Genomic DNA, 22,125 nt, shown 5'->3' with positions numbered 1-22,125 from the left:
TGTATTCCTCAGGATTCATTTTATTGTTGAACAAACACAATGCTCTCAGTCAATCCAAAATGTTATTGCATCTCAAACCTGAATGTTTAATAAAGGAATAGTGAGTTTTGCCTTTCTCAGGGGAATATATAAGTGTTAGGCAACTATTAGTGTGCACAATAATTAGGCAACTAAATTACAAAAATAATTTCTACCAAATCACTTTTTATTCTCAATTTGTAGAGTAAGTGTAACAAATAAGTAACACAAAATGACAATCAAATAACATTTTTGGCCTTTGAAAAATATTCAGTGACCAATATAGCCACCCTTCTTTTAAATAACTGCCGTGAGCCTTCCATCCATGGAGTCTGTCAGTTTTTTTATCTGTTCACGATCAACTTTCGCTGAAGCAGCAACTACAGCCTCCCAAATGCTGTTCAAAAAGGTGTATTGTCTTCCCTCACTGTAAATCTCACGTTTGGGAAGGGCCCACAAGTTCTCAATAAGATTTAAGTCAGGTGAGGAAGAGGGCCAGGTCATTATTCAGGCATCTTTGAGGCCCTTGCTGGCTAGCCAAGCAGTGGAGTACTTGGACGCATGTGATGGAGCATTGTCCTGCATAAAGATCGTGGCCTTCTTGAATGCTGAGGACTTCTTCCTGTACCACTGCTTGAAGAAAGTATCTTCCAGTTTCAGTTCATCTTCAACCTGAAAAGGTCCAACTACCTCATCCTTAACAATAGCAGCCCATACCAGTACCCCTCCTCCACCTTGCTGGCGCCTGATTCGAAGTGGTGCCTGTGTCCATTACTGATCCAGCCACGGGCCCATCCATCTGGTCCATCAAGAGTCACTCTCATTTCATCTGTCCATAAAACCTTTGAAAAATCTGTCTTCGGGTATTTCTTTGCCCAATTTTGACGCTTCAACTTGTGAATCTTATTCAATGGTGGTCGTGTTTCAGCCTTCTTGACCTTGGCCATGTCTCTGAGCACTTGACACCTTGTAGTTCTGGACACTCCAGGTAGGTTGCAGTTCTGGAATATGGTGTCACTGGAGGATAATGGGGTTCTTGGTAGCTTGATGTTTAATTCTTCTCAAGTCTTTCGCAGTTAATTTGCGCCTTTTCTTCTCCATGCGTTTTATGAGCCCAGTTAACTATTCGCAACAAAACGTTTGATTGTCCGGTGGTCATGCCTCAATAGTTTAGCTATTTCAAGAGTGTTGCATCCGTCTGAAAGGCATTTTACAATTTTTTGACTTTTCAGTGTCAGTTAAATCTCTTTTTTGGCCCATTTTACCTGAGGTAATGAAGCTGCCTAATAATTATGCACACCTTGATATAAGGTGTTATTCACTTTCGCCACACCCTCCCTCATTACACAAATACATATCACCTGAAAATGATTCAATCCAATAAGCATTCAAGTTTATATGGTTTGGAGTTGGAAAATGTGCATAGAAATAATGATAAGATCAGAATACTCACTTGCCTAATAATTGTGCACACAGTGTATGATAGGCTTCACCTGTATTCTATATGTAGAAAAAAACACGCTGTTTCTTTCCTCTCACCTTCAGAATGAGCTCCACCACCTCAGTGTGCACCAGCCCGTGGACAGACTCCCCGTTCACATGAGTGATGAGGTCACCAGCGCAGAGTCCCGCCTCCTGGGCAGGGCCTCCGTCCTCCACATGCTGTGATTGAAACAGATCAACATCAATCAAACAAGTCATCATGCTATTGGACAAGTCTGTTTTTTCCACTACAATTGTAGCGATGCTTTGTTATGATACAGAACTTCTTCAATAGAGTGATGTCTACTTAACACTACTTTCTCCATGGAAATGAACACAGAACATATCATCTCTATCGCTGTCTCACCCAGACCATGTGGTGTACACTGTAGACATCACTGTCTCCCATGTAGACTCGAATGGCTCGGAGGGTGAAACCGTACTTCTTCCCAGAGCGGTGGATGGTGATGGGAGAACGCAGCACGTTGACCGTGGGCGAGTAGTCTCGGCTGGGGGAGGAGTCACGAGACGACAGGTCGGAGGAGATGGATCGAGGAGACATGGGGCTGGCCAGGGGGGACGTACCATGCTGCTCCACTGAGGAGGGGGGAGAGAATCACAGGAATAAAGTGTGAGAAAAAACATCTGAATAAGTCAATTGAAGGTCAAAGCAATAGATAATCTTTAAGAAATGTACTATTTTCCATAACAAGCCCAGTTAACCGTTTTACTGTTTAACATTAATATTGTCATTAGCAACAGACAGCCCCGCTCTTCTCACACTTCCTTGCCTTCCAGCTCCTCACCTGTAGGTATGATGACAGACAGGGCTGTGGTGGAGGCAGACTTGATGACCTTGGTCACGGGTCGCGAGTTGCGTTTCTCTCCCTCAGCTGAGAGCTGGCTGTGGCGGACCCTCCTCAGGACCAGTTCATTGGTGGCCCGGGACCCCTGGGGCTCTGTGGCCCCAGCAGTCACAGTACTGCTGGGGCTGGGGATGACTCCCATTGGTACATCAGCTGGCCTCAGCTGCTTGTCTGGAGCAGAGCAGAAAGATGGAGGAATAATATCATGTAGGTATCAAAGTGTATGTCAAGCCAGGATTCATCCAATATCCAATGCCAAATGCCCTCACCTCCAGCAGTCAAACCGTTGCCCTCCTTTTCCTTCCTAAAATCCCCCTGGCTGGATGTGGTGCCCATGGATGTGGTGCCCATGGCCCCCTCCAGAGAGGTGCCCCTGGCCTTGACTGGGGGCTGCCTGGTGGGCATGGGCAGCTCAGGATCGGCCTCTAGTGGGGAGGCGAAGCGGTGAGTGTCCATGAGGGCAGAAAAGCGTCGCCGGGCCCCAGATGGAGGACTGGAGTCACTCTCAGTGAAGGAGGACTCTGAGCATGACAGTCGCTTCCTACACACAACACAGCACAGAATAGATTTATTGTATTTATCAAAACAAACAATGAGTAATGATGATGAGAGCCTTGATAATGAGGACCAACAATGTCACATTTCCTACTTGTTATGCAAGGTAAGAGGGCAGTAGTACTAGTCAGAGTACAGTAGTGGTCATACTCACATCTCAGGTGATCCTGTCCTCCAGCTCTTATCTCTCAAGGTCAGGCTGCCCAGGCTCTCTCTCTTGGCCGCCCGGTCCTCCCTGGGGCCCTTGTGCTCCCGCCGGGTCACCGTTGAGGGCTTGTGCTCCAGCTGGGACAGGTGCTCCATGCTGCTGTACACCTGTAGTTCCCAACAGCGAGAGGACGCATAAGCTTTCAGCACCCACAGAGGGAAAAATTACACATATTCCCATGATTCTTTCTTTTACAATGGGTTCAGTGGCACAATTAGCTTTCACAGATTAGTCAAGAAGGGGAGATCTGAGCAGAAAGATACATATGTCTGAGGCATGTGTGTCAATAAAATCCAAGGTTACCAAAGAGGTTCTTTCATGACTTAGTCTACCATGTGTGATAGTCACATTAAGTCACTTGGCTCAGACGTATGTCTCTTTCTGCTCAGATCTCCCCCTCTTGACTAATCTGTGAAAGCTAATTGTGCCACTGAAACCATTTTAAAAGAAAGAATCATGAGAATTTAGGATTATGAGATTTACTGACAGGCTTTAGAGAAGACACGTTTACATGGCCAAGACTTTTATAATGAGGGGCATCAAGTTCATCTAGTTCAGCAAGGAGTGTTGGAGAAGGGAGGTGAGACAGAAGAACTGATTAGGCCGAAGTATAGGTTTTAGCGTAAACATCAATTAATAGCCCAGGCGTTTATTTGCTTGAATCACTGAACACAACAGGCTCTTATTAGACACAGGCTTCTATTTGAGTCATGAGTCTCTTTCCTTAAATGCACACAGCGTTTGCTCATTTGCTTACTAAGTTGTTTAATTCCAGCATTCACTTCCAGTATTTTAATCAATATCTTAATTTCCTGCACTAATGTGCTATCATTTACACACTGTTCCACGTTTATTTTGTCTTAGTATGCCTCTAATAAAAATGTATAAAAACCCCCACCCTTGACAGAATAATTATTCTCCCCTTTTAATGTGCATTTTTTTCTGCAGTTCTTACTTTCGTCACTAGAGCGAACAGCTGATTTCTGGGGGTCTGTATTTCTGAAGTTGTTGACAGTTTTTGTGCTTGCCAGTTAGCTAGCAGTTCTCATCTGTTAGCAGCCAATGGCTAGCAGTTCTCATCTGTTAGCAGCCAATGGCTAGCAGTTTCTTACTGGTGATAAAAACTGATGATTGCCATCACTATTTCGAGACATTACTGAATTATTTAATGTAACAAATTAAACATTAAACCTTGTAAACAATTCATGGTAATTCATGGTAATGCTGTAAACAATTAATTTAGACCCAGCGTTTATTTGAAACAGGTGTTTATTTGCTGAAATGTGTACCGTTGGCCGGCTATTAAAATGGACAGGTCGGCTATTTGAGACTGTGTTTAATTGAAGTTTTAAGGTAAGGATGAGTAAGTGTAGAGTTTGACCTTGCTGAAGCGAGGGGAGCAGGAGGAGAAACGACGGATTTCGACAGGTTCATCATCATTGGTGTCGTCCTCATCATAAGAGTGGACGTGGTGGTAGCGGTCCGAGCGGGCTGGGGACGGAAGAGGACATGACACACACACACACACACACACACACACACACACACACACACACTTACAAATGAAAACAGACAAATAGCATGGACAAGTGCCTCAAAGCTCCAAACACAGCTAGTTCTTATCTCTATCCCTTATGCCAGTGGTATTCAAAGTCGGGGTTGTGACCAAACCATTTTTTTTAGGAACAAAGTGTAAAGATTATTGTATAGAACAATATGCAAACCTTTTTGAGAAATACAATTTTATTAAGTAATTTCATTTATTGGTTTCTTTGATAAGAGATTCAAATGTTTTTAAATTATTTTTTAATTTTTTGTTTTTTTTATTGACTATCCGAAACATACAATATACTTGCAGTGAACAACTACATCATACATCATACCAGTCAACAACTACATCATACATCACACCAGTCAACAACTACATCATACATCATACCAGTCAACAACTACATCATACATCACACCAGTCAACAACTACATCATACATCACACCAGTCAACAACTACATCATACATCATACCAGTCAACAACTACATCATACATCACACCAGTCAACAACTACATCATACATCACACCAGTCAACAACTACATCATACATCATACCAGTCAACAACTACATCATACATCATACCAGTCAACAACTACATCATACATCATACCAGTCAACAACTACATCATACATCATACCAGTCAACAACTACATCATACATCATACCAGTCAACAACTACATCATACATCACACCAGTCAACAACTACATCATACATCATACCAGTCAACAACTACATCATACATCACACCAGTCAACAACTACATCATACATCATACCAGTCAACAACTACATCATACATCACACCAGTCAACAACTACATCATACATCATACCAGTCAACAACTACATCATACATCACACCAGTCAACAACTACATCATACATCACACCAGTCAACAACTACATCATACATCACACCAGTCAACAACTACATCATACATCACACCAGTCAACAACTACATCATACATCATACCAGTCAACAACTACATCATACATCACACCAGTCAACAACTACATCATACATCATACCAGTCAACAACTACATCATACATCACACCAGTCAACAACTACATCATACATCACACCAGTCAACAACTACATCATACATCACACCAGTCAACAACTACATCATACCAGTCATCCAACAGATTCCCATTCAGAGCGACACACAGAAGCATCCAGGGTTAATGCCCTGCTCAAGGGCATGTTGACAGATCTCCCTCCAGGCCAAAAAACGTGAACCCGAACCCTCCAAAATCCCTCCCACAGCTCCCCAATAGCTGTCCCTCAACCATTCGAGACCCCTCACACAGTCCCGACAAGACGAAAAAAAAATATATAAAATACAATTAATTCCATTCCCCACCCCCAAGAACCCCCCAATGCACCAACAGCCAAGAAAATGAACTAAAGAGAAAAAAGGAAAAGACAGATGAAAACAGCGAACAATGCAAAACATTTTTTTAATAATAATTTAAACAAAGGACATCAAGGACAACTAAAATCATAGCAGCAATCCCAACTGTATATGTTTGTGTGCATGTCTGGCACTATTACATGTATGTGTTTGTTCTTGTATGCGTTTATTTGAATGAGAGTGTGTGTATATGCACGTGTACAAACACCTGCATGGCATCAGCCTCAGGCAAACCGGCATTAGTTGTAAAAACACTACCCTCCAGTGTCATTCAAATATACTTTTTATTATGTTTTTATTTTGACTTTAAAAAATATATATATATCTTTGACCATCATTCTATCTCCCGCACAGCAACTCCACTCCCACTTGTCTCCAGTTCCACATCCAAACCCTACGCTTCCCTTAGCCCATCCCATCTATCTCTGCTGGCCACCCACTTCGGGTTTCTATGCAACACATATCTTTCAACTATGCTGTGATGTTTAACGTACAATTTCAATCTATCTAATCGAATAGAATCCACAGATTGCGAGTTCAAGATAAATACTTTTACTAAGAGTATTAGTAATTGACTGACCAGGTCTCTCCAGATCTCCTGACAGTACTATTTTTAGGGTCAATTTTAGATCAACGCTATGCATTTTCAGCCATTCCTGAACCTGAGACCAGAAACAGGCTACCTGAGGGTAATACCAAAATAAATGGTCTATTGATTCTGTATCCTCACAACAAAATCTGCAGAGCTTCGATGATTTTATTCCCCAAATATCCAACATTTGGTGGCAAGAATTCTATAGTATACTTTTAGCTGAAAAGCACAAAGTCTTGAATCTTACTATCTTGCTATTTTGCTATCTGTATGGCACAGTTGTCAACATCCTGGTCCTCAAATGAAACTGGTATACTTTCCTATTTATGCTATTTTTATTCTTCTGCCAGTTTTTATCCTTTATATTGGGCAGACAGACCAGTTCCTTACCTCCTCCCGCTGCCACCTGCCTCCTCCATTTTAGGGGTAATGCTGTAATCAATTGGTTGTACTCTTGGATCGAGCAGACCTTCCGGTACAATTCTGTTAACTCCATGAAGGACATAACTCTTCCATTCCAATTTACAATATCATTAAAGAAGAAAATACCCTTTCCAAACTTCAAACTTTCCCATAAATACAGGTGTTTTATCAACCAGCACATTTGAGTTCAGCCTTAACATTTGTTATAATATTTGTTCTATCTTTTCAGGAGGATGAAATTGAAATTGTAGCCAGCTTGAAAAAGAGAGATACTTTGAAAAAAGTATAATTTTCAAATTAATCGAAAAGGCCATTTTTAAACAATGGATGAGCTTTTCTTAGTAATCTACTTGAGAACCATTTAGGGTTCAAATAAAACTTTTGAATAAGTGAAGCTTTTAGAGAGAGGTTTAGTGCTATTATATTTAATAATCTCAACCCACCCAATTCATATTCATTAAATAGATAGGCACGTTTTATTTTGTCTGGTTTAGCGTCCCAGATAAAGCGAAATATTTTTTGCTCATATGATTTCAAAAACAAATCATCAGGAGTAGGCAGCGCCATAAGTAAGTGAGTAAACTGAGATATGATAGACAGGTATTTACCTTGCCATGCTTGCAGGATTTTGTCTATTTTTACAAGTTTTCTATTGAAATTCATTGTGGAGAGCTTATTTATATATTTTGTGATATGAATACCAAGTATGTCTACTTCACCATCAGCCCATTTTATAGGTAAACTGCAGGGTAATGTAAAAGTTGTATTTTTTAAAGATCCAATAAGTAATATTGTACATTTATCATAATTAGGTTTTAGCCCAGAGAGTACAGAAAAGTTATCTTCAATGAGACATTGCAGGGATCTAGCTTGCGGACTTAATATAAAACTTGAGTCATTGGCATACATGGATACCTTGGCTTTTAAGCCTTGGATTTCTAATCCTCTAATGTTGTTATTGGGTCTGATTTTAATAGCTAACATTTCGATGGCCATAACGAATAGATATGGTGACAGCAGACACCCTTGTTTAACTCCTCTTGACAATTCAAAACTCTCTGAGAAGTAGCCATTATTTACTATATACACCTGGAGTTGCTATACATTATTTTTTACACATTTTATAAGAGAATTACCAAAATGGAAAAAATCCAGGCATTTATAAATAAAATCAAGTCTTACTTTATCAAATGCCTTTTCAAAATCTGCTATAAATACCAGGCCTGGCTTCTTAAATGTTTCATGATGTTCTATTATTTCTAGTAGTTGTCGTATATTATCTCCAATGTATCGTCCATGTAAAAAATCTGTCTGATTAGGATGGTCAATACCTGGTAAAACCCTTTTAATTGTGCTATGCATTTCACTAGTATTTTTGCATCACAACATTGAAGTGTAAGAGGCCTCCAGTTTTTTAGATAGACTGGGTCTTTATATTTGCCATCTGGGTCTTGTTTAAATAATAGTGAAATCAGACCTTCCTGCTGAGTACCTGACAGACTACCATTTCTATAGGAGTAGTTAAAACAATCTAACAATTGAGCTTTTAGTATATATCAAAAAAGGCTTGATATACCTCTACCGGTATGCCATCAAGCCCTGGGGTTATTCAAGACTGAAAGGATTTAATAACCTCAAAAAGTTATTCCTCTGTAATTTGGCCTTCGCACTGATCTTTCTGATTCAAATGTTATTGAAGGTTATTTGTTGACGTAAAAATCAACATTTACCTATTAAGGTTTTGTCAATAGATTAGGGGTGGGGTGGGCTGGGGTCACGAGAAATTGTTGCAAAAAAATGGGTTCCCTAGAAATTCTGGAGAAGAGAATGGGGTCCTCGTTGAAAAAGTTTGAATACCACTGCCTTATGGTGATTCTATACATTAAGAATGCAACAAATCAGCACAGTTCCCCTCCATTTGATCAGGGGGCAGTGCAGTTAGAGAGAGACTCACTGTCGAAGTAGCTGGTGTCCTCCTCTGACTCTAGGTGGGGGATGAACTCAGCCTTCTGTCTCAGCAGACTGTTCCAGTCCAGTTCAGTGAAGAACGAGTGCTGCTTCACCTCAAATGCACCGCCTGGGGCAGCGAAAGAGAAGGAGGGAGAGAGAGAGAGAGAGAGAGAGAGAGAGAGAGAGAGAGAGAGAGAGAGAGAGAGAGAGCGTGCGAGCGAGAGAGAGAGAGCGAGAGAGAGAATGAAAGGGAGAGTGAGAATGAAAGGGCGAGAGAGGGAGAGAGAGAGAGAGAGAGAGAATGAAAGGGAGAGTGAGAATGAAAGGGCGAGTGAGAGAGGGGGAGAGAGAGATAAGATGTGGGTTGTTGAGTGAATCTATATTTTCACTATGAATAGGCAGTTTAGTCCATCTCTGTTACAGCACACGTCTGATGTTAAGCATGTTATAAACATGCACGTTTATGCTGACCTGTGCCCAGTCGGACCAGTGGGTTGGTCTGAAGCAGAGTAGAGATCAGATGTTGGGCATCGGCAGGAAGAGCGTCCTCACCTTCTGGCCACACTATGTCATCTACAAGAGACAGACAGAGATAAGTTGCATTGGCTTCAAAATGGCTTTAATATGCTGCTTAATGAACCCACTAACCCCCGACCTCTCACCTGTGATGACCTGTCCAAAGAGCTCCTCAGGCGTGTCTCCAAAGAACGGCACACAGCCCACCAGGAACTCATAGAGGATGATGCCCATAGCCCACCAGTCTACTGGCTTCCCATAGCCCTGTCTCAGGATCACCTCCGGGGCGATGTACTCTGGCGTGCCACACACCTGATGGAGGGGAGAACCACAGCGCTCCTATGAGGCTCTGTATTCATATCTATGGATAAAACACTACTGGTGAGATGCAAAGGCCAGTCTCTCTCTAAATGTGAGTGTGAGACATGTGTGGCCAATACACATTTCTGCCAAGCTGAGGGGATCAATGCGAGAATGCCAGGATTAAACATGAAAGCTTTGCACGTTGTGTTTTCATGTGCAGATGGCTATTCATCAAATGCTAACAGATCTGTGGCTGTGAGAAAGCCGAGCCAATAAATAATTGGGGATTTAATTGAAGTAGCACTATTCAAAGGGTGGGAAAAACAAAACATCTGAAAAGACAGTTGATTATAATAACTGAGGCATATTTGGCTATTTACATTTACATTTAAGTCATTTAGCAGACGTTCTTATCCAGAGCGACTTACAAATTGGTGCATTATGATTATGATTTTGTTTGATGTTGATCATTTCATTTCTTCACGGTTTGACAACTATATGCACACATTTATAAATTCAGCATTAATTTATTAATTTGTCTAGAAATAAATACATAAAAAATTGATTAGGTATAGTTTTTTTGTCTGAATGGTTATGGAAAATGTAGAAATTTAAATATATTACTGCAAATTGATTTAGAATTCCTGCCAAGGTTGTGTGTACTGTGGTGGGTTTCTCTGCTCTATATACAGTGCACACCTGTTTGTCCAGGAACTCTCTGGTGTCCTTCTCTATGTGTCCCTCGTACAGGTTAGTGGTGAGGCTCATCAGACCCATCTTAGACAGGCCGAAGTCAGTCAGCTTGATGTGTCCCATGGAAGTGATCAGAAGACTGGGGACAGACAGGTCAAAGGTTACCTGAAACACTCTTCGTGTTTGTAATATAATCAAACTTTGAGTTCACTCCAATGAGTCCCATATGATAATTGTTCAATGCCAACCCAAGTGAGGTCTTACTTGTCTGGTTTGAGGTCGCGGTGCACGATGCCATAGTTGTGGATGTACTCCAGTGCCAGGACGGTCTCGGCAAAGTACATGCGCGCCATCTCCACAGGCAACGCCCCGATGTTTTTCAGCAGGGTGGCACAGTCTCCCCCTGGCAACAGATAACACGTGATCAGGCTGACTGCTAACATTCCCATCACCAGCAGTGTCCTAAATGCTGTTCTTGTCCTAAACAGACAAGTAATGGTGTCCAGTATATTACTGTGTTAACTTACCCTCCACATACTCCATGACCATACAGAGGTGCCTGCGGGTCTCAAAGGAGCAGAACATGGAGACCACGAAGGGGTTCTCAGCGAAGGTCAGGATGTCTCTCTCTACGAAGGCCTGCTGGATCTGGTTCCTCAGGATCAGGTTCTGCTTGTTGATCTTCTTCATGGCGAAACGCTGACGGGTCTCCAGGTGACGGACCAGGTAAACAGCCCTGGAGACACACACACGCATACACACAGTTAGTAATCAGATTTTTTACACATTTTACTGAGTAAATCCAGTGTTTTCTCCTAAAACCATTCAATGGACATCAACAAGATGGCTCAGAGACATGTACTTATGTAACATTCATATGCGTGAACACACCCTCACACCCACACTCACACCCATACCCACACCCACACTCACCCATAGGCTCCATTGCTGATGAGCTTTATGGTCTGGAAGTCAGCCTCTTCGGGCGTCTTCATAGCTCTCATCTTGCCCTGAGGGAGAGAGCATGACAGCAGGGTAAGACGAGACTGGATCTGGCCAGACCTCCAACACCAGGCTCACAGGAGTGACGTCGTCTCTTTCTCCCCCAGTGCTACCCTTGTCTTCCTGACTTCTTGTCCAGTTAGCTGAATTTTGGTACCTGTCCTGATGGTTGAAGGAGGGCTGATTGCAGGCCTACAAGGCACTAGAGGATATCCTGCTTTGACTTCAGACTATAATCAAAGCAAATGGACTCAATTATGTAGGGTAATGTCCACTGTGCCAAGTAATTAGTAGAGGAAGCAGTCATATTCATTAGTCAGCAGGGCCTTGGACTACAGTTTGACTTAACCCAAAGGGACAGAGGGAGAGGGGGGTTGATGGTGGGTGGGCTGGGAAGAGGTGGAGGAGGGACAAGGTTCTCACCTCTGTTGAGTCGTCTGTTTCTGGGGTGAGAGGTCCCTCACTGTCGTAGCTGTCCAGGTTCACCATTTCTGGGGACATACAGAGGGAGTACATATGAGCTGCATTTCAGCAATACATAGAGTGAGAGAGCAACAGTAGTCAACACAAGTCAAGGCTTCCTCTTTCTCTCTCTCTCTCTCGGACTCATTCTCTCGCTCACCCTCTATAGGGTCTCGCGTCAGTCCCAGCTGGCTGATAATGTAGCGAGGGATGTCCGTCTTCATCAGGTGTCCCTCCTTGGCGTGGTCCTCTGCTGCCTCCAGCAGGTGGTAGAACTCCTCTGGATTAAACTCCTGAGGGACAGGAACAGGGGGACAACATTCAGTGTGACACAGGTATAACACTACTTTAATCAAGATATAACAAATTTTATTGCCCGCACTACAGACGCTATATCAGTCCGCTAATACTGGATTAGTAAAGGCCCAGTGCACTACTTTTTTGAAGACATTTTTTTCAAATAATTATTCAGATTTTTCAAGGGGGCCCTCAGCACCCCTACTTCCCGCAGCTATGCATGTACCAAATATAAAATACTAGTTAAATGGGTTTCCATCACATTGTCAACTCTACTGATGATTTTCTCACTCAAAATGTTTTATATAGCGAGTGTGCCCACTCTGGTATTGGCACAGTACTGTATCTGTGCCCTGCGTGCTGTTGGCTAGAGCACACGCATAGCCTACATCATGGGTATTACACTCTTAACCTACGAGGTCCGGAGCCTGCTGGTTTTATGTTTTACCTGATCATTAATTGCACTCACCTGGTGTCCCAGGTCTAAATCAGTCTCTGATTAGAGGGGAACAATGAAAATAATGCAGTAGAACTGTCTTCGAGGTCCAGAATTGAGTTGATGAGATTATTGTGGACAAAAGAGCGACATCATTTTTATTTGTCAAACAGCACCCAAGCATCGATGATGATGTCACCAGAATAAGACCCTAGATATTTATTGGAAAGGATCATCAAGCTCATGACCTTGCACTTTCACCACCTTGTGAAATTCATCATAAATCATTTAATCTGTAGCCTAATAAACTGCATGCTTCCCCAACGAGTTGTAGTGGGAGGACCATACAACATGTCATTGCAAGACTCTTGCAAGTTAACTTCCATTTGATGGGTTATTATTTAAAAATCTGAGCATAAAAGAGTCAGAGTGCAGTATAACTACAGTATGCTGCAAATACTGCGTCCAAAATAACACTGCTTTATTTACAGCAGTAATTTAGCAGTTAGACTGCAGTATAACTACAGTATGCTGCAAATACTGCGTCCAAAATAACACTGTTTTATTTACAGCAGTAATTTAGCAGTTAGAGTGCAGTATAACTGCAGTTCAACTGCAGTAGACTACAGTTATTTTACAATTACTGCATCCAAAATACCACAGTCAACTGCAGTTACTGCACTTTTACAGCAGTTTCAAAATTGCAATCTTTTTTTGGAAGGGCTTGACTAACATTTCCATCAGGCCTGTCATGACATTTTTTATCCAACATGTCCTTTACGCACATAAAAAGGTTGGATGGAAGCCAAGTTCATGAGGCCTGCCGGCTGCGTTCACCCAGAGGACAGGACTACTGCTCTGCCAGAGACCCTGAGTCAGTCTGGGCTACACACACAGGCTCAAACTTTAAATGACACAGTCACGGTCTGTGAGGCTCAGACGGCACTTCAGGGGACCGCTGGTATTTGTAATACTGTAGCGAGGCAAATGGAATTTTAATCTAAATGCAAATGGAATGGCTAGCCAGTCAGATTGGGCCTTTTATCAAGGTGCTTAGTTGGAGCTCAGTATTTTTGCCCTACTGTGTAATAAACCCCCTGTTTAACTGTTTATAATGACTGTTTGTGCTCATATTTATTTATTTAAGGAAATGAATTTGTCTTTAGTCCAGGCCAGGGATATGGTTTGTTAAATAATTAGTGGGGCCATGGACCGTGAATGTGAACACTCCCATGACCATTACCATGACTGTGATTGTGTTGAGAGTTCTGTGTTCTGCTCTCACCAAGCACTCCAGCAGCCTTGCTGGGCGAGAGATGATGATGAGGAGTTTCTTCACCAGCTCTGTGACGAAGGCCACCTCTGAGCTCTCTGATCGCTCGTACGCCTGAGAGAGAGAAATAGATAGAGGATGAGAGAGAGAGAGAAACGTTGAGGGAGAGGGAGAGAGAGAGAGACAGACAGCGACAGACAGAAAACGACTAAATAAATCAAAGCTTGGCAGCAACATTGGATGTGAGATCAGTCACATTCCAGGCAAAACGAATCCAATCAAACAGAATACTGGCAACCCAGAATAATCAGACCAATTTAATCAACCCGTCAAACCAGGGGTGCAGATGATGTTCCTTGATAGCTTCTATTTGCTCAGACAAATCACACACTATTACACAATTAGCCTTATTTTACTATTTTACTCGTTCTTATCCTACTGAAAGGCGTAGTGCTGTCATTTGAAATGAGATGATAGGAACTAAATGTGCCTCTCAGCAGCCTGCAGCTAGGCCACCCAGACCTGAGAAGAGCCTGATATTGAGACAATGTGGCTCCCATTCAACAATTCCACTCAGGGCTATGCTGATGTTATACACTGCAACATAAGACTGGTTTATGGGCAGCTCTATAACCCCAGAACTGACCTGTCCTGGCCCCTATCATGACATCTTAGCCTTATAGTTTCAGTGCTTCTGTGACTCACATCATTGAGCAGCTTCTCCAGGTTCTCCTGCAGCTCAAAGAAGTAGACAGTGGTGATGAGGCCCTCGTGAGCTTTGGACAGGCAGTCCCTGGACAGCTCTGCTATCTGATGGTGGATGAAGCTGATGACCCCGTCGGCCAGCGGCAGCACGCTCTCAGGGGAGAAGGCATTGATGAACTCTGCTAGATGCTCCTCCATCTGAGCCGTGGCCTGGGAGAGGGAGATACAGGAAACAGAGTCAGGAGAGTTCTACCCATTTCATATTTTACATTCAAAACTGCAATAGTTCACTGAGCCGTGGTATTTCCATCATTCTCACTTCCACCTGTTTAAAAGTAGACATAACTCCTGACATACAAATCAGAGAAGAGACAGCCTCATTTCCCCTCAATTTCATTAGAAGAGTTTTCCAATTATTTTTTTTTACCCCCTTTTTCTCCCCAATTTCGTGGTATCCAATTGTTAGTAGTTACTGTCTTGTCTCATCGCTACAACTCCCGCATGGAGAGGTGAAGGTTGAGAGCCATGCGTCCTCCGAAACACAACCCAACCAAGCCGCACTGCTTCTTAACACAGCGCGCATCCAACCCGGAGGCCAGCCGCACCAATGTGTCAGAGGAAACACCGTGTCAGCACGCACTGCGCCCAGCCACCACAGGAGTCGCTAGTGCGCGATGAGACAAGGACATCCGTGCCAGCCAAACCCTCCCTAACCCGGACGACGCTAGGCCAATTGTCCACCCCCCCATGGACCTCCCGGTCGCGGCTGGCTGCGACAGAGCCTTGGCTTGAACCCAGAGTCTCTGGTGGCACAGCCAACACTGAGATGCAGTGCCTTAGACCACTGCCCCACCCGGGAGGACAGAAGACAGTTTTCTTTCTCTGACATACAGTACCACACTGAGCAAACACCATAACCTGCTTCCTTTCGATACCAGTCTGCTCTAACCAATCCTTATCCTTACTTGCACTTGAAAGTGCGAGAGACAATTATGTTTTGTGTGTGTGTGTGTGTGCGTGTGCGTGTGCGTGTGTGTGTGTGTCATGTCTTACTTTGGGGAAGCGCTCTTTGTACACATGGTTCATCATGACGATCTCATTGTCATAGCAGGAGGGGGAGCGTCCAGGACTGAGGCTGCGGGAGCGCGGTCGCATGTGTGGTGAGCAGCGGCCCCCATCATCGTCGGTGATGCTCTCCGTGCTGCCAAAGTGCTTGGACAGGAAGTGCAACTCGTCCATGGTGGGCTGGAAGGGCAGCTGGTGCAGCCGCTCCTGAGACGAGCTGGAGGACTGGAGGGGGAGGAAGAGAGGGAGAAGGAGGAGAAAGAGAAGGGAGGAAGAGTGGAGGTGTTGGACAGAAGACAAAAGAGGATGAAAATTGATGTTCTCTCATACATGAAATCCATTTTTTGTATTGGCCAGAACCATAGCTAATGTACTCTGGTGGCTCTGGTAGTGGCTATACTGGGAAGTGGGGACAGTTAACCTAATCCATCTGTCTCACCTCTGAGAGACAGAGAGAGACACTAATGAAGTGAGCACAGCACCAGGGTCTGCTACATTAATCTGTCTCTATCAGACACAGACTCATCTATCTGCTGACTCAAAGCAATGGGACTTGACATTCACCACTAACCACAGGATCAATCCCAAATCAATCCCAATTGGCATCCCTGCTTAAAACAACCAGGACAAGGTTGGATGGCAGGACGGAAGATTATCTCTGTCACTGAATTTCATGGTTATAAATGTTCTGTTATTCATCGATGCTGCTTTCTCAATATGTCTGCCAGGGTATTGAAAAAGCACAGTTTTCACTCCCAAATGGATCTGTCTCCACCATAGCCATGATCAGACTCAGTCCAGGGGAGAGGAGGGGACTCTGTAGTAGGACTGGTACTAGTTGTGAAGAGGGCACGATAACACCCTTTCCCCCACAGGAGGCTGAAAAGATTTGGCATGGGTCCCCAGATCCTCAAAAGGTTCTACAGCTGCACCATTGAGAACATCCTGACCGGTTGCATCACTGCTTGGTATGGTAACTGCTCAGCATCTGACCATAAGGCACTACAGAGGGTAGTGTGTACGGCCCAGTACATCACTGGGGCCGAGCTTCCTGCCATCCAGGACCTACAGTATATACTAGGCGGTGTCAGAGGAAAGCCCAAAAAATGTTCTCTGGTACCGCACGGCAAGCGCTACTGGAACGCCAATTCTAGGACCAAAAGGCTCCTTAACAGCTTCTACCTCCGAGCCATAAGACTGCTGAACAATTAACCTAATGGCCACCGGATTATTTACATTGAACCCCCCCCCCCAATTTGTTTTTTTACACTGCTGCTACTCACTGTTTATTATCTATGCATAGTCACTTCACCCCTACCTACATGTACAAATTACCTCTACTAACCTGTACCCCCGCACACTGACTCGGTAACCCCTGTATATAGCCTCATTGTTGTTATTTTATTGTGTTACTTTTTACACTTAGTTTATTTGGTAAATATTTTCTTAACTCTTTCTTGAACTGCATTGTTGGTTAAGGGTTTGTAAGTAAGCATTTCACGATAAGGTCTACTACACCTGTTGTATTCGGCGCATGTGACAAATAAAGTTTGATTTGATTTGATTTGAAGCCGCCCTACCAGCTCCATACTAAGTTCCATGTCTGGGCTCATTCAGATATATATGTGTTGTTTGTTGACGTATTATTTCCAGTGGGGGTATTTAGCTAAGTTGAGCCTGTGGTGAATTGGGCACCGAAGAGCGTGTACTTGCCATATCTATTTTCTCCTCTTTTCTACTCTCCTCTCTTATCCCACCGGTCTGGTACTTATCTAGCTACCCTCCTCTGTTCCTCCCTCTCTCACTGGCCAGACGAGAGGAGTCCCCAGGCCTCTGATTTTGTGTTACATAATGAGAAAAACAGAGAGAGCGAGAGAGAGACAGAGAGAGAGTGAGAGAGAGAGAGAGAGAGAGAGAGAGAGAGAGAGAGAGAGAGAGAGAGAGAGAGAGAGAGAGAGACCTGAGGGAGGAGAATCAAAGACAGAGAAAACGTGGGTAGAGATGATGTGTGTGCCGGTATGTGTGTGTGTCTATGAGTGTGTGAATGAGAGAGATAAACTGAAGAAGACCCTGAGGCAATGACAGAGACAGTAAGAGTGTGCCATAGTGTTAGAAAGAGAAAGGAGACAGAGACAGTAAGAGTGTGCCATAGTGTTAGAAAGAGAAAGGAGACAGAGACAGTAAGAGTGTGCCATAGTGTTAGAAAGAGAAAGGAGACAGAGACAGTAAGAGTGTGCCATAGTGTTAGAAAGAGAAAGGAGACAGAGACAGTAAGAGTGTGCCATAGTGTTAGAAAGAGAAAGGAGACAGAGACAGTAAGAGTGTGCCATAGTGTTAGAAAGAGAAAGGAGACAGAGACAGTAAGAGTGTGCCATAGTGTTAGAAAGAGAAAGGAGACAGAGACAGTAAGAGTGTGCCATAGTGTTTGATTTTGATTTTATTTGGATCTCTTTTAGTCCCCATTTGGACTAATCTTCCAAGAGTCCTTAAATATTAAAATACAATTTATATACGAATACATTTTCACATATAACACACTATAACAAACATACATAATATACTAACATAATGAACCAATAAATAATCTAAAAAATATGGATTCTTAATTTACTGTAATCCCACAACATTTCTGTGTATTATATTTAAATGTTTAAATTTATATATTGAAAGGTTTCTGGTTTGCTCAGTTAATTTATTCAATTTCTTTATTGCTCTAAATCGAAATGTTCTTTTGCCTATTTCTCTTTTCTGTCCGGATAACGCATAGATGGTGGACAATCTATTCCTAGTATTTACGGAATGTCTGTCTCTTACCAACTGATTACCATTGTGAATAGAACTTGGCCGTTTTAAATGATGTACACTGCTCAAAAAAATAAAGGGAACACTAAAATAACACATCATAGATCTGAATGAATGAAATAATCTTATTAAATACTTTTTTCTTTACATAGTTGAATGTGCTGACAAAAAAATCACACAAAAATAATCAATGGAAATCCAATTTATCAACCCATGGAGGTCTGGATTTGGAGTCACACTCAAAATTAAAGTGGAAAACCACACTACAGGCTGATCCAACGTTGATGTAATGTCCTTAAAACAAGTCAAAATGAGGCTCAGTAGTGTATGTGGCCTCCACGTGCCTGTATGACCTCCCTACAACGCCTGGGCATGCTCCTGATGAAGTGGCGGATGGTCTCCTGAGGGATCTCCTCCCAGACCTGGACTAAAGCATCCGCCAACTCCTGGACAGTCTGTGGTGCAACGTGGCGTTGGTGGATGGAGCGAGACATGATGTCCCAGACGTGCTCAATTGGATTCAGGTCTGGGGAACGGGCGGGCCAGTCCATAGCATCAATGCCTTCCTCTTGCAGGAACTGCTGACACACTCCAGCCACATGAGGTCTAGCATTGTCTTGCATTAGGAGGAACCCAGGGCCAACCGCACCAGCATATGGTCTCACAAGGGGTCTGAGGATCTCATCTCGGTACCTAATGGCAGTCAGGCTACCTCTGGCGAGCACATGGAGGGCTGTGCGGCCCCCCAAAGAAATGCCACCCCACACCATGACTGACCCACCGCCAAACCGGTCATGCTGGAGGATGTTGCAGGCAGCAGAACGTTCTCCACGGCGTCTCCAGACTGTCACGTCTGTCACATGTGCTCAGTGTGAACCTGCTTTCATCTGTGAAGAGCACAGGGTGCCAGTGGCGAATTTGCCAATCTTGGTGTTCTCTGGCAAATGCCAAACGTCCTGCATGGTGTTGGGCTGTAAGCACAACCCCCACCTGTGGACGTCGGGCCCTCATACCACCCCCATGGAGTCTGTTTCTGACCGTTTGAGCAGACACATGCACATTTGTGGCCTGCTGGAGGTCATTTTGCAGGGCTCTGGCAGTGCTCCTCCTGCTCCTCCTTGCACAAAGGCGGAGGTAGCGGTCCTGCTGCTGGGTTGTTGCCCTCCTACGGCCTCCTCCACGTCTCCTGATGTACTGGCCTGTCTCCTGGTAGCGCCTCCATGCTCTGGACACTACGCTGACAGACACAGCAAACCTTTTTGCCACAGCTCGCATTGATGTGCCATCCTGGATAAGCTGCACTACCTGAGCCACTTGTGTGTGTTGTAGACTCCGTCTCATGCTTCCACTAGAGTGAAAGCACCGCCAGCATTCAAAAGTGACCAAAACATCAGCCAGGAAGCATAGGAACTGAGAAGTGGTCTGTGGTCCCCACCTGCAGAACCACTCCTTTATTGGGGGTGTCTTGCTAATTGCCTATAATTTCCACCTGTTGTCTATTCCATTTGCACAACAGCATGTGAAAATTATTGTCAATCAGTGTTGCTTCCTAAGTGGACAGTTTGATGTCACAGAAGTGTGATTGACTTGGAGTTACATTGTGTTGTTTAAGTGTTCCCTTTATTTTTTTGAGCAGTATATATTATGAAATAAAATAAGCATGTTTTTTTCAATTATCTTGTCGATTGATGACCAACCAAGAACATTGCGCATGACTGCAACAGAAAAAACATATCTCCACCGTAAAACAATCCTTGCTGCTTTGTTCTGTGCAATCTGCAGCCTCCTAACTTCACTTGATGATGCATTTCCCCAGACCACAGAACAGTAGTTCACTTGACTCTCAATTAAAGCTTGTGTTATTTGCTTAAGAATTTTTCCTGGTAAATATTTAGCTATCCTTCTGATTATACATGCTGTTTTAATACTTTTTTTTACATAGATTAGTTATTTGAGACGACCATGATCAGCAGTTGTCTAGCTGCACTCCCAATAGTTTGGTTTCTGCCACTTCTTCAATTTGTAGTCCCCCCATACTTAATTGTATCCCATGCTGTTTTGGCCTTTTCCTAGTGGAACAGACCAACATAACTTTGGTTTTCTTGGTGTTTAAAACAAGTTTATTCTGGCAAACCCACTCCCTGATATTCTCCAAATCTCCTTGTAAAGCTTGCTGTACCTGTTGAACCGATTGTCCTGCTGCATAAATTGTAGTATCATCTGCAAATATAGTAGCTTGAGTTTCAGCTAGGGCATAGGAAAGGTCGTTGGTATATATTAAATAAAGAAGTGGCCCAAGGCAGCTGCCCTGCGGTATTCCACAGTTTAACACATGAGGGGAAGAAAATGAACCATTGATATAGTGTCACTATTCCCACCGACGGTGGCGCCCCCTCCTGCTCGGGTGGCGCTCGGCGGTCGTCGTCACCGGCCTATTAGCTGCCACCGATTCCCTTTTGCTTTTCCCTTTTTTTATTTTGTGACACCTGTGGTCAATTAGCCATTAAAGGGGCTATTTAGTTTAGCTGGCCCGCTCCTGTTCGTGCGGGATTAATGATTGTTTCTTTGACAGACGGCTTATGTTCGTGTCGATGTTGTTTGACGCCGTATGTACTTTCTCCCCTGTGTGTGGGAACATTTGTTTTTTGTGTGAGTGTATATTAAAAACACCACTACCCTGTGTTCGCTGCTTCCTGCGCCTCATTCCTCCTCCACGACTACCAAGCCGTAACAGAATCCCGCACCAAGATAAAAGGCATGGAATCAGCGGGAGCAGCAGCCACTCCTCTGCCCTCGATGGAGGAACGCGTACTCCACCACACGACAGTCCTCCATCGCATCGGATCGGCAATGGACCAGATGATGGAGAGGATGGACCGATGGGAGAGAAGTGGTATCCTCTCTCCACCTCCACCTCCCCCGATACAGCCATCTTCGCCCCCCATGACGTCTGGCTCTGGCGCGCTTCGTTTGGCGCTCCCGAGGGAGTACGATGGGGCGGCGGCTGGATGCCAGGGATTTTTGCTCCAGCTTGAGCTGTACCTGGCCACCGTCAGACCTGCTCCCACGGGGGAGGAGAGCGTGAGTGCCCTCGTTTCCTGCCTGACGGACCGAGCTCTGGAGTGGGCTAATGCGGTCTGGAACGGTCCAGACTCGGCGAGGGACCACTACCCAGAGTTCACCCGCCGCTTTCGGGCCGTGTTCGACCACCCTCCGGAAGGAAGAGCGGCGGGTGAACGGCTGTTCCACCTCAGGCAGGAGACGAGGAGTGCCCAGGACTTCGCGCTGGAGTTCAGGACCTTGGCTGCTGGGGCGGGGTGGAACGACAGGGCCCTCATAGACCACTACCGCTGCAGTCTCCGGGCGGACGTCCGCAGGGAGCTGGCCTGTCGGGACACAGCTCAGTCCCTGGACGAGCTCATAGATATGTCCACACGACTGGACAATTTGCTGGCTGCCTGCGGGCGTTCGGAGAGGGTCCTGCCCGTTCCACCCCCGTGCACCCC

The 22,125-nt window shown here is 44.2% G+C and overlaps 1 protein-coding gene across 5 annotated transcripts in view; it reads right to left on the bottom strand.

Moving 5' to 3' along the window:
• The window catches only part of LOC115171352 (microtubule-associated serine/threonine-protein kinase 1), a 64,006-nt gene that overhangs the window by 4,483 nt on the left and 37,398 nt on the right, over positions 1 to 22,125 (bottom strand). For all 5 annotated transcript variants that reach the window (XM_029728080.1, XM_029728081.1, XM_029728085.1 and 2 more), the window contains 18 exons: positions 15,806 to 16,042; positions 14,753 to 14,962; positions 14,060 to 14,161; positions 12,202 to 12,334; positions 12,003 to 12,070; positions 11,511 to 11,587; positions 11,105 to 11,313; positions 10,842 to 10,980; positions 10,584 to 10,716; positions 9,728 to 9,893; positions 9,537 to 9,638; positions 9,070 to 9,192; positions 4,511 to 4,620; positions 3,076 to 3,236; positions 2,636 to 2,907; positions 2,307 to 2,537; positions 1,868 to 2,097; positions 1,558 to 1,680 (listed from right to left, as the gene is read on the bottom strand). In XM_029728080.1, the coding sequence (XP_029583940.1) occupies positions 1,558 to 1,680; positions 1,868 to 2,097; positions 2,307 to 2,537; positions 2,636 to 2,907; positions 3,076 to 3,236; positions 4,511 to 4,620; positions 9,070 to 9,192; positions 9,537 to 9,638; positions 9,728 to 9,893; positions 10,584 to 10,716; positions 10,842 to 10,980; positions 11,105 to 11,313; positions 11,511 to 11,587; positions 12,003 to 12,070; positions 12,202 to 12,334; positions 14,060 to 14,161; positions 14,753 to 14,962; positions 15,806 to 16,042 (2,826 nt within the window). The remainder of the gene's footprint in view (positions 1 to 1,557; positions 1,681 to 1,867; positions 2,098 to 2,306; positions 2,538 to 2,635; positions 2,908 to 3,075; positions 3,237 to 4,510; positions 4,621 to 9,069; positions 9,193 to 9,536; positions 9,639 to 9,727; positions 9,894 to 10,583; positions 10,717 to 10,841; positions 10,981 to 11,104; positions 11,314 to 11,510; positions 11,588 to 12,002; positions 12,071 to 12,201; positions 12,335 to 14,059; positions 14,162 to 14,752; positions 14,963 to 15,805; positions 16,043 to 22,125) is intronic.

This window comes from Salmo trutta, chromosome 32 (genome assembly GCF_901001165.1).
Source record: "Salmo trutta chromosome 32, fSalTru1.1, whole genome shotgun sequence".
In the NCBI taxonomy this organism is placed as follows: Eukaryota; Metazoa; Chordata; class Actinopteri; order Salmoniformes; family Salmonidae; genus Salmo; species Salmo trutta.
The sequence above is the reverse complement of the archived record's forward strand: the minus strand, read 5'-3'. Positions and strand labels throughout refer to the sequence as shown.